Source organism: Sipha flava, unplaced genomic scaffold (genome assembly GCF_003268045.1).
Source record: "Sipha flava isolate LNK unplaced genomic scaffold, YSA_version1 313_pilon_pilon, whole genome shotgun sequence".
NCBI classification, from domain to species: domain Eukaryota; kingdom Metazoa; phylum Arthropoda; class Insecta; order Hemiptera; family Aphididae; genus Sipha; species Sipha flava.
This window is the reverse complement of record NW_020272993.1, coordinates 37705-57233: the sequence shown is the minus strand read 5'-3', so window position 1 is coordinate 57233 and position 19529 is coordinate 37705. Positions and strand designations below refer to the sequence as shown.

The window sequence follows — 19529 nt, the reverse complement described above, 5'->3', positions numbered from 1 at the left end:
AATAATAAATAGATATATAAATAAATATAAATATAATTTTACTATGGCAAAACCCCGATCTAAACTGATAACCTTTATATATAAATATAAAGAGGATTAGTTATTTTGGAAAAAATAGGTAAAAGACCCAAAAATAAGATTGTGAAAAGTGGATTACCACTTTTTTTTGTGACCATTGTGTATTATACAGCACAATACATTTATTCCAGAAAAGAACACAACATCAAATTTAATACATTTTGTGAATGGTTGAATGAACTGGATTCAAAAGTAAGCAAATGTAATGTTGTTTCAAGTAATACAATTGAGCAAACACTAAAGAAGCTGCACTCCTTTACTGAAGAACATATGGAAAAACAATCATTATTTATTGAAATTGAAGACAATTTTAAAAATTTTGATAACAATTCTGCAGTACAACAATCAATTATGCAATTTAAAGTAATATATTTAAATATGATTTTTAACGTCATTATTTTGAATTAAAATTTATATTGATACAGGGCATTCAAGATCTTATGCAACAGAAAAAAATTGTACTGGAAAAAGCGAATGAATTCATTATTTGGAAAGAGACATTATTAGGAAAATTAAGTCATATTGAATTTCAATTTGATGCTAATCAAGCTAATATAACCTTAATAGATTATGTGGATAAATGTTCAGAAGAAGTTGAACTCTGGAAACAAAATATAGACTCAATTGAAAATTTATTGCAACAAAGTAAAACTACTATTCCCGGATCATCAATTGCAGACCAATTTAAAGAAGTAGAACTGAAATTGGTTAACATTCAGTAAGTAAAATTAAAAATTATTCTATGGTAACCTATATATTTATATATATTTTAATGGTCACTAAAACTACGGGTATTATTTTGTTTTAGCATGATCAATAGGTTATTGAATACTATTAAAAATTATAATATTTCCCTCATCGAAATTATATTTCATTATTGTTTTATACCATATAATAAATATACATGTATAGTATATGGTATATACCATATATATATAGAATTTAAAACTAATTGTATATACCGAATATAATATAATAATGCATATTGAATAATATATCGAATTAAGTTTACTACGATATTCATAATGAACACAATTTTAAGTTTTAATAATGTAGGTACTTTTAAATTAATTTTTGAGTGTCGAAAGTATATACGTATAATTTTTATAGAGCGTTTTCAACACTTCAATAGACAATTATATTTTTAAATGTTATTAGAAATTGTTGTTAGTAGAGACTTACAATTGTGCATAAATAAAATGTTACACTTTTTATATGACAGGAAAAATCATTTTGCATACAATTTAATTTTACATAAAATATATTTATTATTCATTTTTATATTTTTAGAGAAAAACTTAAAAAAAAAGAAGAAAACGAACATAAAATAAAGAACTGTCAAAAAGTTATCAATAAAATGAATGATGATTTGGTTAAACGAATTAAAATGATAGGAAGTAAAATTGATAACCACAAATCTTCTGCGAAATCATTAAATGATATCAATGTTATCCTTCCAAAAATACAAGAATTAACTGAAACAAATGAATTAATTGAACAACTTAAAAATTTGGAAGAGGAAGGTGCAATTTTAATTCAGCTCGACAAAAGTAAATCGATATTTGTTAAGAATATTTTACTAGAAGTAAATACCGATTTGGCTAATTTAAACACTGCAGCTGAACACGAAATAACAAGTTTAAAAGAAATTAACGACAATTGGTTAAAAATCAATGATATTCAAAATAAAATAAAATCCACTAAAGAAGAGTGGAAAGTTATATTAGAGTCAATAGAGTCACCGAATGATTTAACTGAAGCTCAAGCAGTAGAAGAAAAATACAATAAAGCTCTAAAACAAAGTACAGCTATAATCGATGTTTTACCTGTAACGGAAGAGTCCCTTCAAAAGTTGATGATATTGGCAGAAAACTATCCAAAACTAAATGTTAAAAAAATTAATCAAAATTATAAAAATGACGTAGAGAGTTGGGAAAAATTTCACAAGGAAATTAAAAAGAACGCTGAAATTGCACATTCTCAACAAGTAATTTGGAAACAAGTGAACCAGGCTAAAGATAGTATTTTGCAATGGCTATCAGATGTCAACATTGAGCTTTTAGATTGCACCTCTAATTTCGATGATATCGAAAAAATTAAAAGCAAACTTTTTAAATATTCAGAAGAAAAAGATATTAATTTAGCGTTAAAAAACAATCTTGTTGAAAAAATTAATAAGTTACAAAAACTAAATGGAGGTAGGCCAATCCTAACATTAGATTCATTGTGTGCATTGATGGATGACCAATTTACTGGTGTTGAAAGTATAGCTTGCAATTTAGTGGGTCTTGTTAGTGAGTTTTCTCAACAAGAAGAAGCAATAAGATTTGAAATAAAAAAACGCACTTCTGAAATTAATCAAATACGTGAAAACGTTATCAAGTGTGATAATCTGAATAATGAACTAGATGCATTGTTGATCAATTTAAAATCTTGTCAAAAATGTAAAAATGAACTAATAAAAATGAATTTAAATATAGATGCCGTTAACCATTCAGTATCAGAGATGACCGAAACTTACCCAATTATTTCTGAATCTACAATAATTAAAGAACTAAAAAGCCTTAAAAAACGATATGAAAGTGTTGTACAACAGGTTGACAAAGTAGAAACTACATTAATGACATATTTAAAAAAACATTTAGAAGATGATTTGACCAACCTTTTACATTCAATTAAAAGTGCTGATGAAAAGTTAACATGGTGTAAACCAGAAGAAGAAATCGAAAAAGAACAAATAGAAATCAAACTTCGTTCTGTTGAAGACATTAAAGGAAACTTGAAAACAATTAAGGAACAAAAATTTAAAATAGATTATGTTTTAGATTATCTTAATCAATATTCTTCGGCGGATCTGAGTTTAGACAAAATAAGTAATAATAATGAATTATTAAGCGTAAAAATTGAAAATACTGAAAAAGAAATTAAGGAACGAGAAACGACACTTGCAAAAATCATAAATATGTGGGTTGAATATCAAATTGTTTTGGATGATATTATTCCATCGGTTAATATCTTAGATAATGATGTAAAAACATCTGTAGACATTTCTATTGATATGAACTCTATAAATATTGCGGAAGAAAATATAAATAAATACAAAATAAAAGTAAATGAGGCTAATCAACTTTTGAATAAACTTGTACATTGTGTTGAAAATATAAAAATATTTCACAGTAAATCAACATTAGAAAATCAAGCGATAAAAATTAAACGAAAATTGGAATCGTACCAGAATAGTATTGATAAATGCCTTGATAGAATAAATCGTTTAAAAGAAATGAAAAAAGAATTTAATACTTCGTATGAAAAAGCTATTGCTTTTATAAAAGAATTAAATAGTAAATTAAAATCGATTGAAACTGCTCAGAATGCAGGAAAAGCATCTATTCAGAATGCTCAATCGGATTTAGCGACATTGAAAAATCTAAATAAACAACTTGAAGAAAATCAACAATTAATAAATGATACTATTTCAAAAGGTGAATGTATGTATCCAGATATAACAATGGAAAATCGCGAAGAAATAAGATCAAAAGTTAAACAATTAAGATTGGACTGTGAAAATTTTAACGATGAATGTGGAAATATTACGAAAAACATTGAAAACGCCTTAGTACAAAAATCATCTTTTAATGAAAGTTTTAATCAAATTCAGAATTGTCTTCATGAAATGGAAGAAAAATTTATCGACTTAAAAAAAGCAAAACGAAATAATATTATGGATAAGGGAACCAATTGTAACAATTTAAAAACATTAAAACAAGATCTTATTGCTTATAAGGATGTAATTGATCAATTGAAAGAAAAAGTAACACAATTAAATGAACCAGATGCTAATACAAAACTTCAAGATATATTAAAAAAATATACAAGTATTTCATCGGATGTGAATAAACGTTTAAAACTAAATGAGTCTCACTTAAAAAATCACGAGTTGTATTTAGAAAACGTAGAATCATTCAAAAATTATCTTAAAATATTACAAGATGAGTATTCAGTTGCAATTGATAATCATTCAGAAACAAATACAGATGTTTTTATGAATATAATCAATCAAAAAGCTGATGGTGAAATTTTATTAGAAAAATGTTGCAACATTGGAGGTATAGTATTGAAAGAAACTGATGCTAATGGTAAATCTACAGTTCAGGATGAACTCAATAAACAAAAAACGAATTGGAAAAGTTTGATATTAAATTGTGAAAATACATTAAAAATGTTAAATCAAAAACAAAATCAGTATGATGAAGTTTTAACTAAAATAGAAAATTTAGATAAATATTTAAAATCAATTGAGACTCAAATAAAAGAAAGAAGTTTAAAAAATTCGTCAGCAAGTAAACAACAATATTTAGAAAAACTTAAACTTTTAGACGAAGATATCACGAAAAAACATAAAGAAATTTTGGAAATACAATCTGATATTGTAGAAGTTTCACCTGATGTTAATAATGCAATTACTAATTTAATGAAAACGTATCAAAATGTTAAGACCAGAACAAAGGTAATAATAGACTTAACAATTAATATAACGTAATATTCGATAGTATAATTTAATTTAAATTTATTTTAGGAATCAATTTTAAAGTATGAAAACTTTGTACGAGAACACCAGCATTTTGATTTGAGTTATAAAGAGTTTCTTGAATTAGTTAAAAGTTTAGCAGAGGAACTAAAACAACACAGTGAAGTTGTTGGTGATTTAGGACTCTTACAAGTAAATAATAAAGAACTTATATTAATTATTGCAATTAATTGAAATATGATATATATTTTTATTCATTTAGGAAAGACAAAAAAAACTACTTGCATTATCAGATTCAAAGTGTCAACAAAGTGTGCAATATGAATCTCTAGTAAATATGGCAGAAAAGCTATATGCTCAAACTTCTCCTGATGGAAGAGAAATCATTCGACAACATATGAAGTAAACGATTATTTAAATTATAAGTTTCGTATATTCATTATATTTTATTTTAGGGATTTAAGAATTGCATGGGAGTCAGTTTCTGAAAATTTGCAATGTAGTCTCAGTAAACTTGATAATTGCTTAATGCAGTTCGCAGAATTTTCGTTATCTCAAGAACAGTTAACCAAATGGCTAAAAAATATTGAGCAAGCAATGCAACAACACACTGAAACAAAAGCAACTTTACAAGAAAAAAGAGCTCAACTTCAGGTAAATATTTAATCTATTGTATATTATCTATACTTATTAATATGTTTTGATTATAATATCATTTGTACTAGAATCATGTTGTTATAAACCAAGAAATAATGTCTCATCAAACACTTGTACAATCAGTATGTGACAAAGCTCAAGAACTTGTAAATCAAACTAAAGACAACACATTAAACACGTATTTGGAATCCATTAAAAGCCTTTATGAAAAAATTGTTACAAAATCTAAGGTGAGTTAATATTTTTGCGTCAATAATTAGGTTTGATTATTCAGTTTTCTTAATTAAATTTACTAATTTATAATAGGAGTTAATGGATTCATTAGATCTATCTGTACAAAATCATTCTGAATTTAACCAAATCTGTCAGAAACTTAAATTAATGTTGAAAGAACAACGTAATAAAATAAGAGAAAATAACAATATTTCCGCTGAAAAAGACGTGATTATTAAAAGAATCACAATACTCAAAGTTAGCATGAATTCAAATGTACCTATAAATAGTTTACTTACAAATAATTGTATTTCTATTTATAACTTAAGGAAATGAAAACAGCAAGTATAGCTGAAAGAAATTTGCGAAATCACCTAGAAGAAGTATTTAAATTAGTAAGCAAAACTACAACGAAAAAAGGAGTTAATTTTATGACAAAAGAAATATCAAAAATAGATAATGATAAAGCACAATTAATTGTAGAAATTGGTTAGTAGTATAAAGAAATTTTAAATTAATATTTTTAATTAATTTTGAGAGTATTTTTAGATAATATCATTGAAAAAATGGAAGAAATAATTATTCAATGGACAGACTTTGAAAACGAATTTGATGAAATAACAACTTGGTTTAGATTAATTGAATCGTTTATGAAAGATCAACAATTGCAATCAACATTCGACAGCAAAGAAAATAAATTAAATCTTTTTGCGGAAAAACGTAATAAAATATTAAATTATGAACCCAAAATAGAGAAATTCACTGATAACTCTAATAATTTATTGCACACAAGTGGAGTAGAACGTTTAAAACCACTTATACTCCAAGTTGGAAATCGGTGAGTCAGTCAGTTACAAGAATCAAATTAATTATATCAAATTAATAATATATATATATATATATACGACTCTCGATAGTTCGAAGTTGACGGGACTGTTGAAAAATTTCGATTTACCGAGAGTTCGAATTGTTGATTAATTCAAAAAAATTAGAGAGCAAAAAAAAATTCAAATTAACGAGTTAAGAGAAAAAAATTTTTTTTATTATTATACATAATTATTAATTATTTATTGTTTTTAAAATGTAAATTTTAACTACATAATAGCATAATAATTATACTATGTAAATTAAATTATTATTATAAAAAAAAATATTATTTTTTAAAGAAATCTGTCATGGTTTTCTGCTTCATTGAATTTAGTTTCATTTTTTCAATAGTATTTTTTGAATTTGACGCATTCATCATAAGAACTGTACAACCGACCAAACGAAACTAAAATAAAACTTCATTCGGCTGACGGCTATCGAAGAGATAAATTACAATTAGTGACGCTTAAGAAATAAAATGATTGAGTTCTTACAATATTAATTTTATAGTTATCAAAAATAATATACTAAATGTCTATATGATTGTATAGTAAATTAATAACCAAAAGTTTATATGAATCCAGATAAAATAAATTTGCTGAATATACTGTGAATTGTTGAGCGTTGAACGGATGATACTACGAATTGTCACGTGTCAGTTGCAAGTTTTCCCAAAATTTAATTTCGAATTACTGAGTGTACTTAAATGCATTATTTTTATTCAAATTACTGCGTGATTATCAAGATGATTATCATACTTTGATTTACTGAATGTTTTGAATTATTGAGAGTCGACTGTGTATATATATATATATATCTGTATACTATATAAAATAGATATATATGGTATATCTTCTATATATAATATTTAAATTTGCATGCACATTTTATTTTGAATTATATTTTTACTATAGGTATCAATTAATTCTAGTGCTTAGTAAAGAAATGGTAGCCAAATGGCAAAATATTTCTGATGAGCACAAGAATTTTAATAATAAATTAGCTGAATTCAAATTACGGTTAGAAACTTTGGAAAGCAAACCAGTCCAAATTTTGAATGACGATGACTTAGATTCAAACAAAAAATTATCACAATTGCAAGCAATTTATGGGAATTCTGATCAAACATCAGGAAAGATATCATTATTAACATCTCTGGGGGAAAGCTTATTCCCTGATACATCTGCTGCTGGACGAGAAACCATTCGTGAACAGCTTAAAGAAATTCGAGATAGGTATGGATAATGAACAAAAATGATAGTAAATTTTATAACATTAACATTTTATAACATTATAACCTTTTATAACATAAATACTTCAATAGATGGGATGCACTGGACGAACAAATTAAAACAGCCCAAAAGGCTCTGGGAATACAATCACAACAATGGAATAGTTATCAAGAAACTCTTTTACAGACCATTAATTGGTTGGATAGTATTGAAAAAGCAATTGCATCAAACCAATCACCTACATGGTCATCTCCACAAGAAATAAGATCAAAACTTCTAAAGCAAAAAGTAATTATAAAAAAATAAAATTTTACACGAAAATACATCTCTTAGATAACTAATTAAGTTTCTATTTTAAAAAATATTTTTAATTACTTTCCAGGCAACAATGCAAGAAATAAATTCTCATAGTAGAATGATTGAAACCATAATGGAGAAAGGAAAAATTATAAAGAAGCCTAAAGATAAAATTGATTTAGAATTATCGTTAAAAGATAGATATGATTTATTACGTGAAAAAATGAATAATTCTATTACTCAACTAGAAAACTATTTAGAGACTTATCAGCAGTACCAAGATTTACATAAATCATACCAAGATACTCAAAAACAGCTATGGGATCAACTTTCAACTTATACAGGTACATTGTGGATGTCTATATGTGTCCGTCAATATAGATCAAGTTTTAAATTATAATAATAATTACAGTAAAAATATTATTATTTTTTATAGTTCTAATAAAAATATTGAATTTTATAGATTATTCGGGAAATAAACAAATTTTAGAATCAAGATTAAATAAAGTAAATGTTATACAAACTACGTTTGATAATAACAAAATAACATTATTGACAATGGAACGATTTGTTGAAAATTCGAAGAATACGATTCCACAAAAAGCAGTTGATATTATGATAAGGGATCATACAAATTTACAGTACGTATATTTAATGTATTAATAATTAATGGTTATTTAAATAGATTAAGGTAAAGTCCGAGAAGTTATGTGGACGATTTGGGATACTATCAATAAGTTTATTATGGAAACATATATAAAATTAAAATTAAAAAAAGACAAATCAAAGAAGAGATTGTTTAATATAATTAGAAATTATCACAGATTATGGGTATATTATTAGCGACTAAAACATTCGAGAAATTAGAGTGGATGATATTGAGTAACTAAGACAGTACCTATAAGATGATGAAGACAAAAATTGTAAAATAAATAAGAAAATTATTAGTTTAATTATTAATATAATTACAGATTTGAACAAGAAAAATTTCAATCATTGTTAAATGATTTATTAGAAGGTTTAAAAAGTAGAATAGATCAATGGGTGGAATTTGAAAATTTAATGAATCAGTTAATTACATGGCATAACGATACAGAAAAAAAATTGCAAAATTATTCGGAAAAGGCTACGCTTGAAGAAAAAACTCAGCAATACAATAAATTCCAGGTAATTATTCAATAAATGCTTAACATCTGTGTTTAAAAAAAAACCAATAATACATTATACTCAAGAATATTTGAATTTAAAATAGAGAAACAATTTTAAGTATCGTAACTATCAGTTAGGTAACCAATATTAAGAGGGACTTAAGATAAATATTGGCTTATTAAGAATTTCAAATTGTGATTCGACTATTATTTAAACATGGCACAAAATGTTTTACAGAGACAAAAATTAAAATTTATAATAATATAAAAATATAAATTATAAATTATTTCCTTAGTAATTTATATTTTTTTTTTTTTTGTCAAAATAAAAAATAAAGTTATTTCTGTATTCTAATAAATATAATATAATTTTATAGTTATAAAACTTCCGCCTCCGAAACCAATAACAATGTGATAAACGATGCATGAATAATTTAACTTCACTCATTTTATGCTTGTATTTGTATCTATAGTTTATAAATTATTTTGGAAAATGTATTTGCACCACAAAAAAATACTAATACTACCAATATGTTTTTTATTAATAATTTTATTTCTAAAAGAAAAACATAGTTTCTCTTTCTTGCTTTTGTATAAATTATAAATGTATCATTATAAATAAATTCTAACCATATTTGTCAACTATTCACCTCCTTGCACGTTACATAATTATGAAATAAAATAAAATGTATTAAAATTATCTAGTCATATTAGGTATTTTTATAATGATATTAAAACTAATTATTTAAATATAGGTCTTGTTATGTAAATATATATAAATCTGAATAAAAATAATACATTTTTACATTTTTAAATATTACGATAAATGTAATAAATATCAAATAAATTAAATATTTATTATTACATATAAGTATTATACAATATGGATCTTTTAAACTTCATCTAGGACTTAGAAAAAGAAATTAAAGGAAAATCTAACTCTGTGAAAGATTTAATTGCATTTGGTGATCATCTTCAACAAGTAAGACACATTCAGAAAAATGAATATTGCATGAACTGTGTTATTAACATTATTATTAAGTCAAATACGTTTTAATATATTAAATAACTATTTAAAACACTCAAGTTTTCATTATTTTAACATAAAATAAATAAGCTTTTGAAACTATCACAATACTAAAGTTAATTTTATTACTTTATAATATTTTATAACAATTATTATACAGTCATTATTGGAAGATATGAAAAAAAATGATTTAGGCGTGGACAAACTTATAGATCAATCTAGCGAGTACGAGTCAACTGGAGAAGCACGTTTGTCAACGAGAGTAAAACAAATATCATCTCGCTATCAGTCAATGCAAACTACGATCAAGGTATTATTGATGCAATATTTTTTAATTGTTAATATTCAATACAAATAATATTTTATACCAACTATAGGACATTTTAAACAAATGTAACGAATCAATAAAAATTCATCAAGATTATGTTGATAAGTACAACGAATGTTCAATTCAACTTTCGAATGTTCAGAATCAATTTAAAAATGTAAATGAACTCCATCCATCGTCACAAGCTGTGCATCAATATTTAATCCAGAAAAATGGAAAACTTAATGAGTTATTAGATACAAAGCCAAATGTCTCATCATTATTAAATAGCTGCATCGAATTAGGAGAAAAATTGTATTTGAGCACATCTACATCTGGAAGAGATAATATCAAACTTCAGTTGGAAGAGCTTCAAACAGTATTTGATACTTTATACGATGATATTTTGAACATCAATAGAGAAGTTAAAGATCAATTAACTAAATGGGGTGGATTTGAAGAACTATATAATGAATTAAATCAATGGCTAAATAACACCAAACAAGTATTAAATAAAGATTTATTACTCAAATCAACGTTGGACGAGAAAAAAATGCAGTTACAAATTTATAGAGATATGCTCCAAGCTGCGTTGAAAAAAAAACAAGATATTGTGAAACTACAGGATCTTATTGGAAGAATGCAGATGCAAGAAAACAATGATATACTTTTGATTTCTATAAGTAAACAACATGATGACATTTTAAAACAAATTCAAAATTTTGTTGATAAATACGAGGCAATTGTAAAAGATCACGAACAATATACAAAATCTGTAATGGAAATGCAAGAATGGCTTGATGCCACGCACAACACACTAATGCTCTGGGGTGACATAAACTTAGAAAAAATTTCTTTGTTGAGTAATCTGGATCGAATAAAGGTAGATAGGTAGATTTTTGTATAATATAATAAATTATATTTTATCTTGTTCTTTAGAATTTGCTGTTGAGCCTTACAGAAGAAGAAAATAGAATACACAATATACAGAAACTAGCAGAAAAAGTGATTCCTGGTACAGTTGAAAATGGCCAAATAAACATTAGGGCGCAAATTGATTCATCACAACAAGACTGGGAAGGGCTTGTAACAACTGTTAAGTAAGTGTATTTTTCAATAAGAACGCTAAATGACAATTATACATTATAAATATAAAATTAAAAATGATTAATTTGTCTGAATATAAATGATATATTCTGTAAATTCTATAATGCTAGAATTTATTTCAATTGGAATGAATTGTATTAATCCAAGATAGCATTGTAAATCGTGACCCATTTAAGTAAAATTAATACAAACAAGTCTAACATAACAGAAGAACTTGGGTCTTCTTTATTAACGATAATAAAAACACAGAAAAATTAATTAGAATAGAAAAATATACATTTCTTTATTAAGATTGTTTTAAGCATTCAAATGTCAAATTTATAGTACTTTATGTATCGTTTGTTTTTATTCATTTTTCATACAAATCACATATGATAAATATAATTTAAAAAATTATTCTTTTTATTGTTTAATAACAGCATGAAAACTAAAAATAATTACTGCAGCTGAAAGTGTAACTATAAAATTATACAGATAATAAATGTATACAGTTGATACGAAACATTAAAATAAATATATAATATCATTTAATTTTATTAAAGTTTAAATAAATAAAACAATACAATTGACAGGTCAATTAAAATACCTATTGAATCTCAATAAAAGAGTTATCTCAAAATGTTGATCAGCTAGGTATTAAATTACTTCTCTTATTCAATAATATTAAATAATATCTATTTTATTTAATAATATCATAGATTATGGAATAATTCTAGTAATAATAAAATACAATAATTATAAAGAATTATTTAATCAATAATAATATGTCCCTATTTTTGTAATATAGATTTAGGGCCACTTTTCATGATAATGGTATAATGTAATTTATGGGTGGCGTGGCTATTTTTACTCAATAGTCTTAAGACGGTTGAGTACTTTTCCCGGGACCGGTGGGACCCCAATTAATAGTTAATACCCTAATAAATATTATGGTCTCATCTGAAACTTCTTCGACATTTTAATTTTATTTTTTTTTCAAATTCCATGAACTTGTTATCAAATGCGGTATTTTACAAAAATATTTTTCTGGTCTTGAAAATCAAAATTAACTTTAATTGGGATAGATGAAAAAATAATACCTTAATTTCAAGTAAATTTGTAAAGAAATGCGTTAAGTTAATTTATCAGTAATTTAATAAGTTAAGTTAATAATTTAAATTAAGTTAACTTTTAACTTATTAACTCGTTAATGCCCTGGCTTGGTATTTACAATAATACAAAAAATGTTTTCAAAATTCAAAAAATCAAAAACTGTTAAGTATTTTAGATTACTTTTTAGCAATTAAATTATGCCTATTGAAACAATCATAATAAATATTCATATATTTTTACTAGATATATAATATTCTAAAAGTAATTATAACAAAATATAATCTATAACAATAACATTATTTATTATTCAAAAAAATGCATTATTCTATAACTATATTATAAATGAGTTGATTATAATCATTATAATATAATTATGGTTTTTAGTATTATGCTTTCTATACCTAACATACATTAATGAATTTAATGAATTTAAAAAAATTATCCATACCCCTTGTCAGTCCCGTATTTAAAAATTTGGCATCCCCAGGCATATAATTTATGCCCCCTCCCTAAAAAAATAAATAATAATAATATAACACTTATTATTTCGTTCATAATCGAAATTCTTTAATATTAAAATATAACTTATAAATAAAAATCGTTTAATATCATAGTTTTTTTAATTAACAAATTTAACAAATTATAACATAATAAAACATACTATTTCCTTTTTTTTATTGTTTTATTTATTTTTTTCATTAGGTACATCATTTCTAAAATTAATTTTGCTAAAATTTTTTGCCGTCCCTGAGATTTGACGCTCCCGGGCATGTCTTTACCCGTGCCTCCCTAAATACGGGCCTACCCTTTGTATAAATATAATGATGTACAAACAAAATATACAGATATTAGTTATAGTATAACACATAATTGGAAGTTTACAAATATTCAGTGGCGCTTTTTAAAATTATTTTTGGGATGAGAGGGGTTAAAGTTTTTTTTACAAAATACGTGATTTTATAATTTTATAAAAAATACATATGAGGTATAAATTAAAAATTATAATATTTTATTATTATTATAAATACAAAGGGAGATTTTTTTACAACCACATGATATAAATGAATGTTTTATTTCTCCGGTGAAACACGATTGCGCCTGTAATACCTTTTTACACGAAAAAAACGATTGCGCCCAGCTAAATAGCTCGATAGCACCCGAATTTACCTCTTTACCTGTAAAAAACGCAATACGATTGCGCCCAGCAAATCAGCTCGATAGCACTCCGTGAAATATAAGGTCTTGTCTTTCTAACAATTTCCTAATATACTATTTAAAAATACCGTCGGAGTGTAAAACTCAAAGTTTAAGTTAGGTTAGATTATCATTTTAACAATTTTCCATCGAGTATTTACGTTGACAAAGATGTGACAAAAGTTCTTAGCGTGCATGAACATAACTTAATGAACATAATCACAACATAATTTCAGAAAACATAGAAGGTAAACAAATAATAAATTCCAAAATAAGAAAAAAATGTGAAAACGACTTATTTACGAGACCGAATAAAATAATTAGACAAGTACTACGTAGCACAAATATTTGTCAGTCCTAAGCCTGTAAAATTGGGAAGGAAAATTATTAAAATGATAATCTAACCTAACTTAAACTTTGAGTCTTACACTCCAACTATATTTTTTAATAGTATATTTGAAAAGTGTTAGAAAGGCAAGACCTTATATTTCACGGAGCACTTTCGAGCTACTTTGCTAGGCGCAATCGTGTTGCGTTTTTGCTGGTTAGGTAAAACCTGGTGCTATCGAGCTAATTAGCTGGGTGCAATCGTATTGTGTTTTTTTCATGTAAAAAGGTAGGACGGGCGCAATCGTGTTACAGCCCTATTTCTCGGTATCTTCGTAGCAAGTCCTTAAGACTGTTGAACGATTTTTTTTTCTGGGCGAGACTCAAGAATCCTCTCCGTCACCCGAAAATAAATCAACGTATACAATGGATCTTACAATTTCATTTGAGAGACGATCCTTTCTATTCTATATCTATTTTCTAAAAAACTATTTAATACGAAACGTAAATATACATAAAGAAATTCTCGACATTTTTTTATCCTATTATGGAGAATACAGTTGTCCACTCGGGTTACAATAATTTAATATTTATCGTCTTTTGTATGCAATATTTAATTAACATTGTATAGCATAAACTTTTATATATTATAAGTTAACATAGTAATGAATGATTTAATTAATTTAAGTTTTTTTTTCAATATTTGTAAGTATTTGTATAAATATTCAGATTAATTTATAACAAAAAAATACTGGTGCTTATTTATTTGATAGAAAAAATCAATCATATTTATAGATCATCAATAGAAGCTTTAGAAAACAAACTCAATAGTTGGAATGAATTTGATACACTCAAGGAATCATGTTTAACATGGTTACGAGAAACGGATTATAAAATACATGCTATTGATTTAAAAAATTCATTGGAAGAAAAGAAATCTCAGTTTGAAGAACTAAAGGTAATATGCGTAAAATTACATTACATAGTAAATGTTGGATTCCTCCCCAGTTTAAATTTTTTTTATACTTTTATGCATATTCTATTGAAAAACTATATTTATAGGAATTACAAGGAGTGATACGAGCAAAAGAATTTGAAATTGACTCAATCACAGACAAATCTCAAAATTTATATACGGTATCAATGTCTAGTAAAAATTCTCAGGTTACAGAAATCGTTCAAAAATTCCATCAACTTTCAATGAAAATAAAAGTGAGTAATATCAATAAATAATGTAATTAATTTAAATAATATCCATTAATCTACTATAAAAAAAAATGTTTGATAAAATTATAAAAATAATTTACAGGAATTGGTTGGAAAATGGCAACAATTTGTAAACAACCATTTAGAATTTGAAAGTAGTCTAAGTGAAGCCATTATATGGTTGGACACTGTTGATGATAAATTAACAAGTTGTACAGATTTTAAATCCACTAGTAAAGCTGATTTAGAAGAAAAACTTATTGTTATCCAAGTAAAATCATTAATTTACATCCAATAGTTAAATTTAGTTATTTAAAAAAACATATTAAACAAATATAAATACGATTATGTATATATATTTATAAATTATATTTTTTAGGATATATTTTTGTATAAAGATGATGGGTTTAGTAAAGTACAAAATTGCATTGAAATAGGACAGATAGTTTTAGCAAACACTGCACCTGAAGGCCACAAGCCAATAAATGAATCATTAATATCTCTACAAGAACATTGGAGTAGTTTAGCAACAAAAATGATCGAGACCAAGGTATATTCAAAATGTTATCTAAATATACTCTAAATAAATTATTCGCTTTAAATACTTTATATTTGTAAGCTTTTAATTAATTTTACACAATTTATTAATTGAAATTACAGACAAATATCGATGAATCAATCCAACGATGGTCAGGATTTTTAGAACATGTAAAACAAGTAGGAAAAATAATAGACAAATTAGAGGAAGCATTGCCCGAATTAGAAGAATTTCAAGGCACTATGTCTGAAAAAAGGGATCAATTAGAGAAATTAAAAGTAAATCAATTTTGTATACAATTCAATTTAAATTTTATAATAATCTTTATTTCATATGGTAAACAACAAATACAAAATAATAGTAGTTATTATTTTATTATTGTTATTTTATTCTAGTTTATTGCTGCAAAAAATATTTTTAAAAATAATCCATATTGATCCAAACTTATTTATTTTTGATTGTATTTCTACTCTAATTCTTCAATAAACTGAAATATAAATTTAAAAAAAAAACCATTAATAATCACTTAGGATTAAAATAAATAGTACATATTTAACTTTATTAGTTTGTTTAATAATTTCATTCATTGTTGAATGAAAAAATATAAAAATAATAAATAATAATAATTTTAGATATAATTTTATATATAGACTATATGTATATGTATTATAATTTATATATATGTTACATTGTAATATGTATTTTATATTTCCTTTTTGGGAGATTTTTTCATGTTTGATGGTCTCTACATAATTTCACTTTTTCCAGTCATAAAATTTTTCATTTTCTAAACTAATTTTCATAATATATGATTATTTTTTATTATAGAATTTAGATGAAAAAATACGTTGTGAAAAATTAGAGATAGATTCTTTGAAATCAAAAGCACATGAGATGCTTAAAAAGGGTCATCAGAGCAATGCTGTTGCAGAAACACAAGAAGTGTTTAATAAGTTTGATAATATTTCAAATAAAGTCAAAGTAAATATTTAAGCTTAATTAGTAATTTTTAGTTATATTATTTATTATTTTATTTATTTGTTAGAAATTACTGAATCAACGCGAGCAACAATATAAAGATCATAAGACATATAAGGAAGCGTACGAAGAGTTATCTAACTTTTTAAACAGATCCCGGGATAAAATACCATCATTAAAAGAACGACCACTCAGTGATAAATTAGCAATTGAAAATGCAATAACTCCACTAGAATCACTTTTAAATAAAAGAGCTCAAGGTGAATTACTTTTGGATAATTTGAATACAATTGGAGGTATTATAATTGCAAGTACCTCTGAAAACGGAGAGAAAATAATTAAAAAAGAAATATCGTCCATAGCTGAAGAATTGAACAAATTATTTGATGGTAAATTAAAATTATACATGTCAACAGATTTGAATTATTTATTTTTTTTTTTTTGCTTAGATATATCAGCTCAAAAAGATAATTTGCATGCTATTCATACACACTGGAGGGAGTATAAAGATGAATATGAAAAACTATCTGACTGGTTACAACAAATAGATATATCGATGAAAGCTATCAAGAATACTCCATTAGCAACTGTACTAGAAAAAACCGATCAAGTGAAACAAATTCAGGTATAATTTTTAGAATTTTTTTAACATTTACATAATATACAACAATACATATATAATACACAATATAATACATAATATAGTTTTTAATTTATTTTCTATGATTCATCTCAATTTCCATTACTACTATATACGTTTTATACACATCATAATAATAATTTTAAATGTTGGTATGAAATCAATTTGATACGAATTCAAAGACTATACATTGATATAAATTAGTATAATTTATAAAAAATATGAATGAATCATGAAATATGAAAAAAAAACTCTTTGTAATATAAGCATTTTATTTTTAGGATGTGTTAGATAACTTAGAAAAAGGCAAATCCAATATTGATAAATTTAATGAAAGTTCGGGTCCACTATTAAAGTCTCACCTTGAAACTTACGTCAACAATCAGCTTAGACATCTAAACTCTCGTTATGAAGTAAGACTTAAAGAACTATTTTAATCATAAAAAATCATTTAGTTATGCCATAAAAATAAAAAATTGTAGGTTCAAGTGAATTTAGCAAAGGATGTTCAAAGGAAAGTAGAAACTAATCTCGAGCATCATTTGCAATACGAAAACTATTTAGAAAAAGCTAAAACTTGGATAAATGACGCAAAAGAACTAATCAGATATGGAAATGAATCAACAGCTAATACAAGCAAAGAAGATTTACAAGCTCGTCTTGATAAAATATTGGTAAACATCAATAAGATTTAGTGATAAAGGAAAGTATTTTTTAAATAACAAAATATTATAGGAACTATTAAAATCGCAAGAAGAAGGTCAATTAATTATCCACTCTACAGTGAATTCTGGTGAAAAAGTTCTTAGAAGTACTAGATCTGATGGAAAAGATCTGATAAACAAACAACTAAAAGAAATTCAAATGGACTGGGATAGACTTGTGAAAAAAATAGCAACATCTAAAGTTCATATTGAAACAAGCCTTTTACAATGGGCTGACTATAATTCATCATATTCACACTTGGAACAATGGATTACTGATCGCGAAGCTAAATTGGAAGAAGTTTGCGAACTAAAGGTAAAAAATATTGTTCCAAATAATAATTTTAATAGAAAAATTCAAAATAAATATTGATCTTGCATACTTACTATAATTTTACAATGGTCTATATTATTATAATATTTCATTATCTAAATTGAAATTCGTTCATTTAGAAAATGGATAGTGATCGTATAATATTTCCTTCTAATCCATAGTTTTGAAAATGAAAAACATTCCCTGGTATGAATTTAAATATGAAAGAAGAACAACAAATTTCTAACAGTTTTTAGTAAATATGATGTACAAAACCAAAATATCAACGATGCTCATCATAATGAGAATATGTAAATTATAATATTCTTTAAAATTATTTGTTGTTAGATATTTTATTTTATTTCATTTACATGTATATTGATTATTGTGGTATTCAATTTTTTTCTATTCGAATAGTTCCTAATATTTAAAAATACATGATATTCTTGTTCGTATAACTTAATCATTGTTAATTAGTCTATAAAAATATAAATATTATAATCACCACTATTCAATAAAATATTTTACATGCGTATTAAGGCTAACTTATTACTTGATTTATAATACAAATTTATTACATTATAGTTAATAGTTATCGTTTATCAGTAATTCAAAACAATTGTCTATTCTTACTAAAATAATACACTTTTATTAATAAAATTATTAACTACTACTAGGTAACAAAGTCCAAAAAAAACCAAGCTGGTATTGGGTCATTGAGTATTGGAGAACGAAAAGCGACATTACGTCGAACAAATAGCATTGTACAAGATATTGTTTCCTTTGAACCTATGATTCAAAAGGTGACGCTTAAAGCGGAAGACTTGCAACAAGCAGCACCTGCAAATGAAATATCGAATAAATATCATACATTAAGTATTAAAGCTAAAGATCTGTATGAGAAGCAGAAAGAAATTGTTAGATTACATCAAGAGTTTATTGATGCTGGAAATGATTTTGCTTCATGGCTACGATCGGTCAAAGAACGTGCAAGCAAAATATCTGAGCCAACAGGAGATAAAGAAATGTTGAGTGCTAAATCAGTCCAATTTAAGGTACCTACCAAAAATCATAGT

General features: G+C 25.1%; 1 protein-coding gene across 1 annotated transcript in view; it reads left to right on the top strand.

Moving 5' to 3' along the window:
• Positions 1 to 19529, top strand: part of LOC112686518 (nesprin-1) — a 71229-nt gene that overhangs the window by 21274 nt on the left and 30426 nt on the right. Inside the window, exons 30-60 of the mRNA XM_025558854.1 lie at positions 210 to 441; positions 504 to 796; positions 1369 to 4585; positions 4655 to 4798; positions 4869 to 5008; positions 5062 to 5260; positions 5332 to 5493; positions 5570 to 5734; positions 5806 to 5965; positions 6026 to 6314; positions 7258 to 7578; positions 7668 to 7863; positions 7958 to 8216; positions 8336 to 8513; positions 8844 to 9039; positions 9928 to 10002; positions 10208 to 10357; positions 10425 to 11237; positions 11294 to 11454; positions 14870 to 15032; positions 15137 to 15286; positions 15384 to 15551; positions 15660 to 15830; positions 15941 to 16096; positions 16647 to 16799; positions 16864 to 17185; positions 17246 to 17421; positions 17718 to 17849; positions 17919 to 18110; positions 18172 to 18456; positions 19131 to 19508. Coding sequence (XP_025414639.1) covers positions 210 to 441; positions 504 to 796; positions 1369 to 4585; positions 4655 to 4798; positions 4869 to 5008; positions 5062 to 5260; positions 5332 to 5493; positions 5570 to 5734; positions 5806 to 5965; positions 6026 to 6314; positions 7258 to 7578; positions 7668 to 7863; positions 7958 to 8216; positions 8336 to 8513; positions 8844 to 9039; positions 9928 to 10002; positions 10208 to 10357; positions 10425 to 11237; positions 11294 to 11454; positions 14870 to 15032; positions 15137 to 15286; positions 15384 to 15551; positions 15660 to 15830; positions 15941 to 16096; positions 16647 to 16799; positions 16864 to 17185; positions 17246 to 17421; positions 17718 to 17849; positions 17919 to 18110; positions 18172 to 18456; positions 19131 to 19508 — 9796 coding nt within the window. The remainder of the gene's footprint in view (positions 1 to 209; positions 442 to 503; positions 797 to 1368; positions 4586 to 4654; positions 4799 to 4868; positions 5009 to 5061; positions 5261 to 5331; positions 5494 to 5569; positions 5735 to 5805; positions 5966 to 6025; positions 6315 to 7257; positions 7579 to 7667; positions 7864 to 7957; positions 8217 to 8335; positions 8514 to 8843; positions 9040 to 9927; positions 10003 to 10207; positions 10358 to 10424; positions 11238 to 11293; positions 11455 to 14869; positions 15033 to 15136; positions 15287 to 15383; positions 15552 to 15659; positions 15831 to 15940; positions 16097 to 16646; positions 16800 to 16863; positions 17186 to 17245; positions 17422 to 17717; positions 17850 to 17918; positions 18111 to 18171; positions 18457 to 19130; positions 19509 to 19529) is intronic.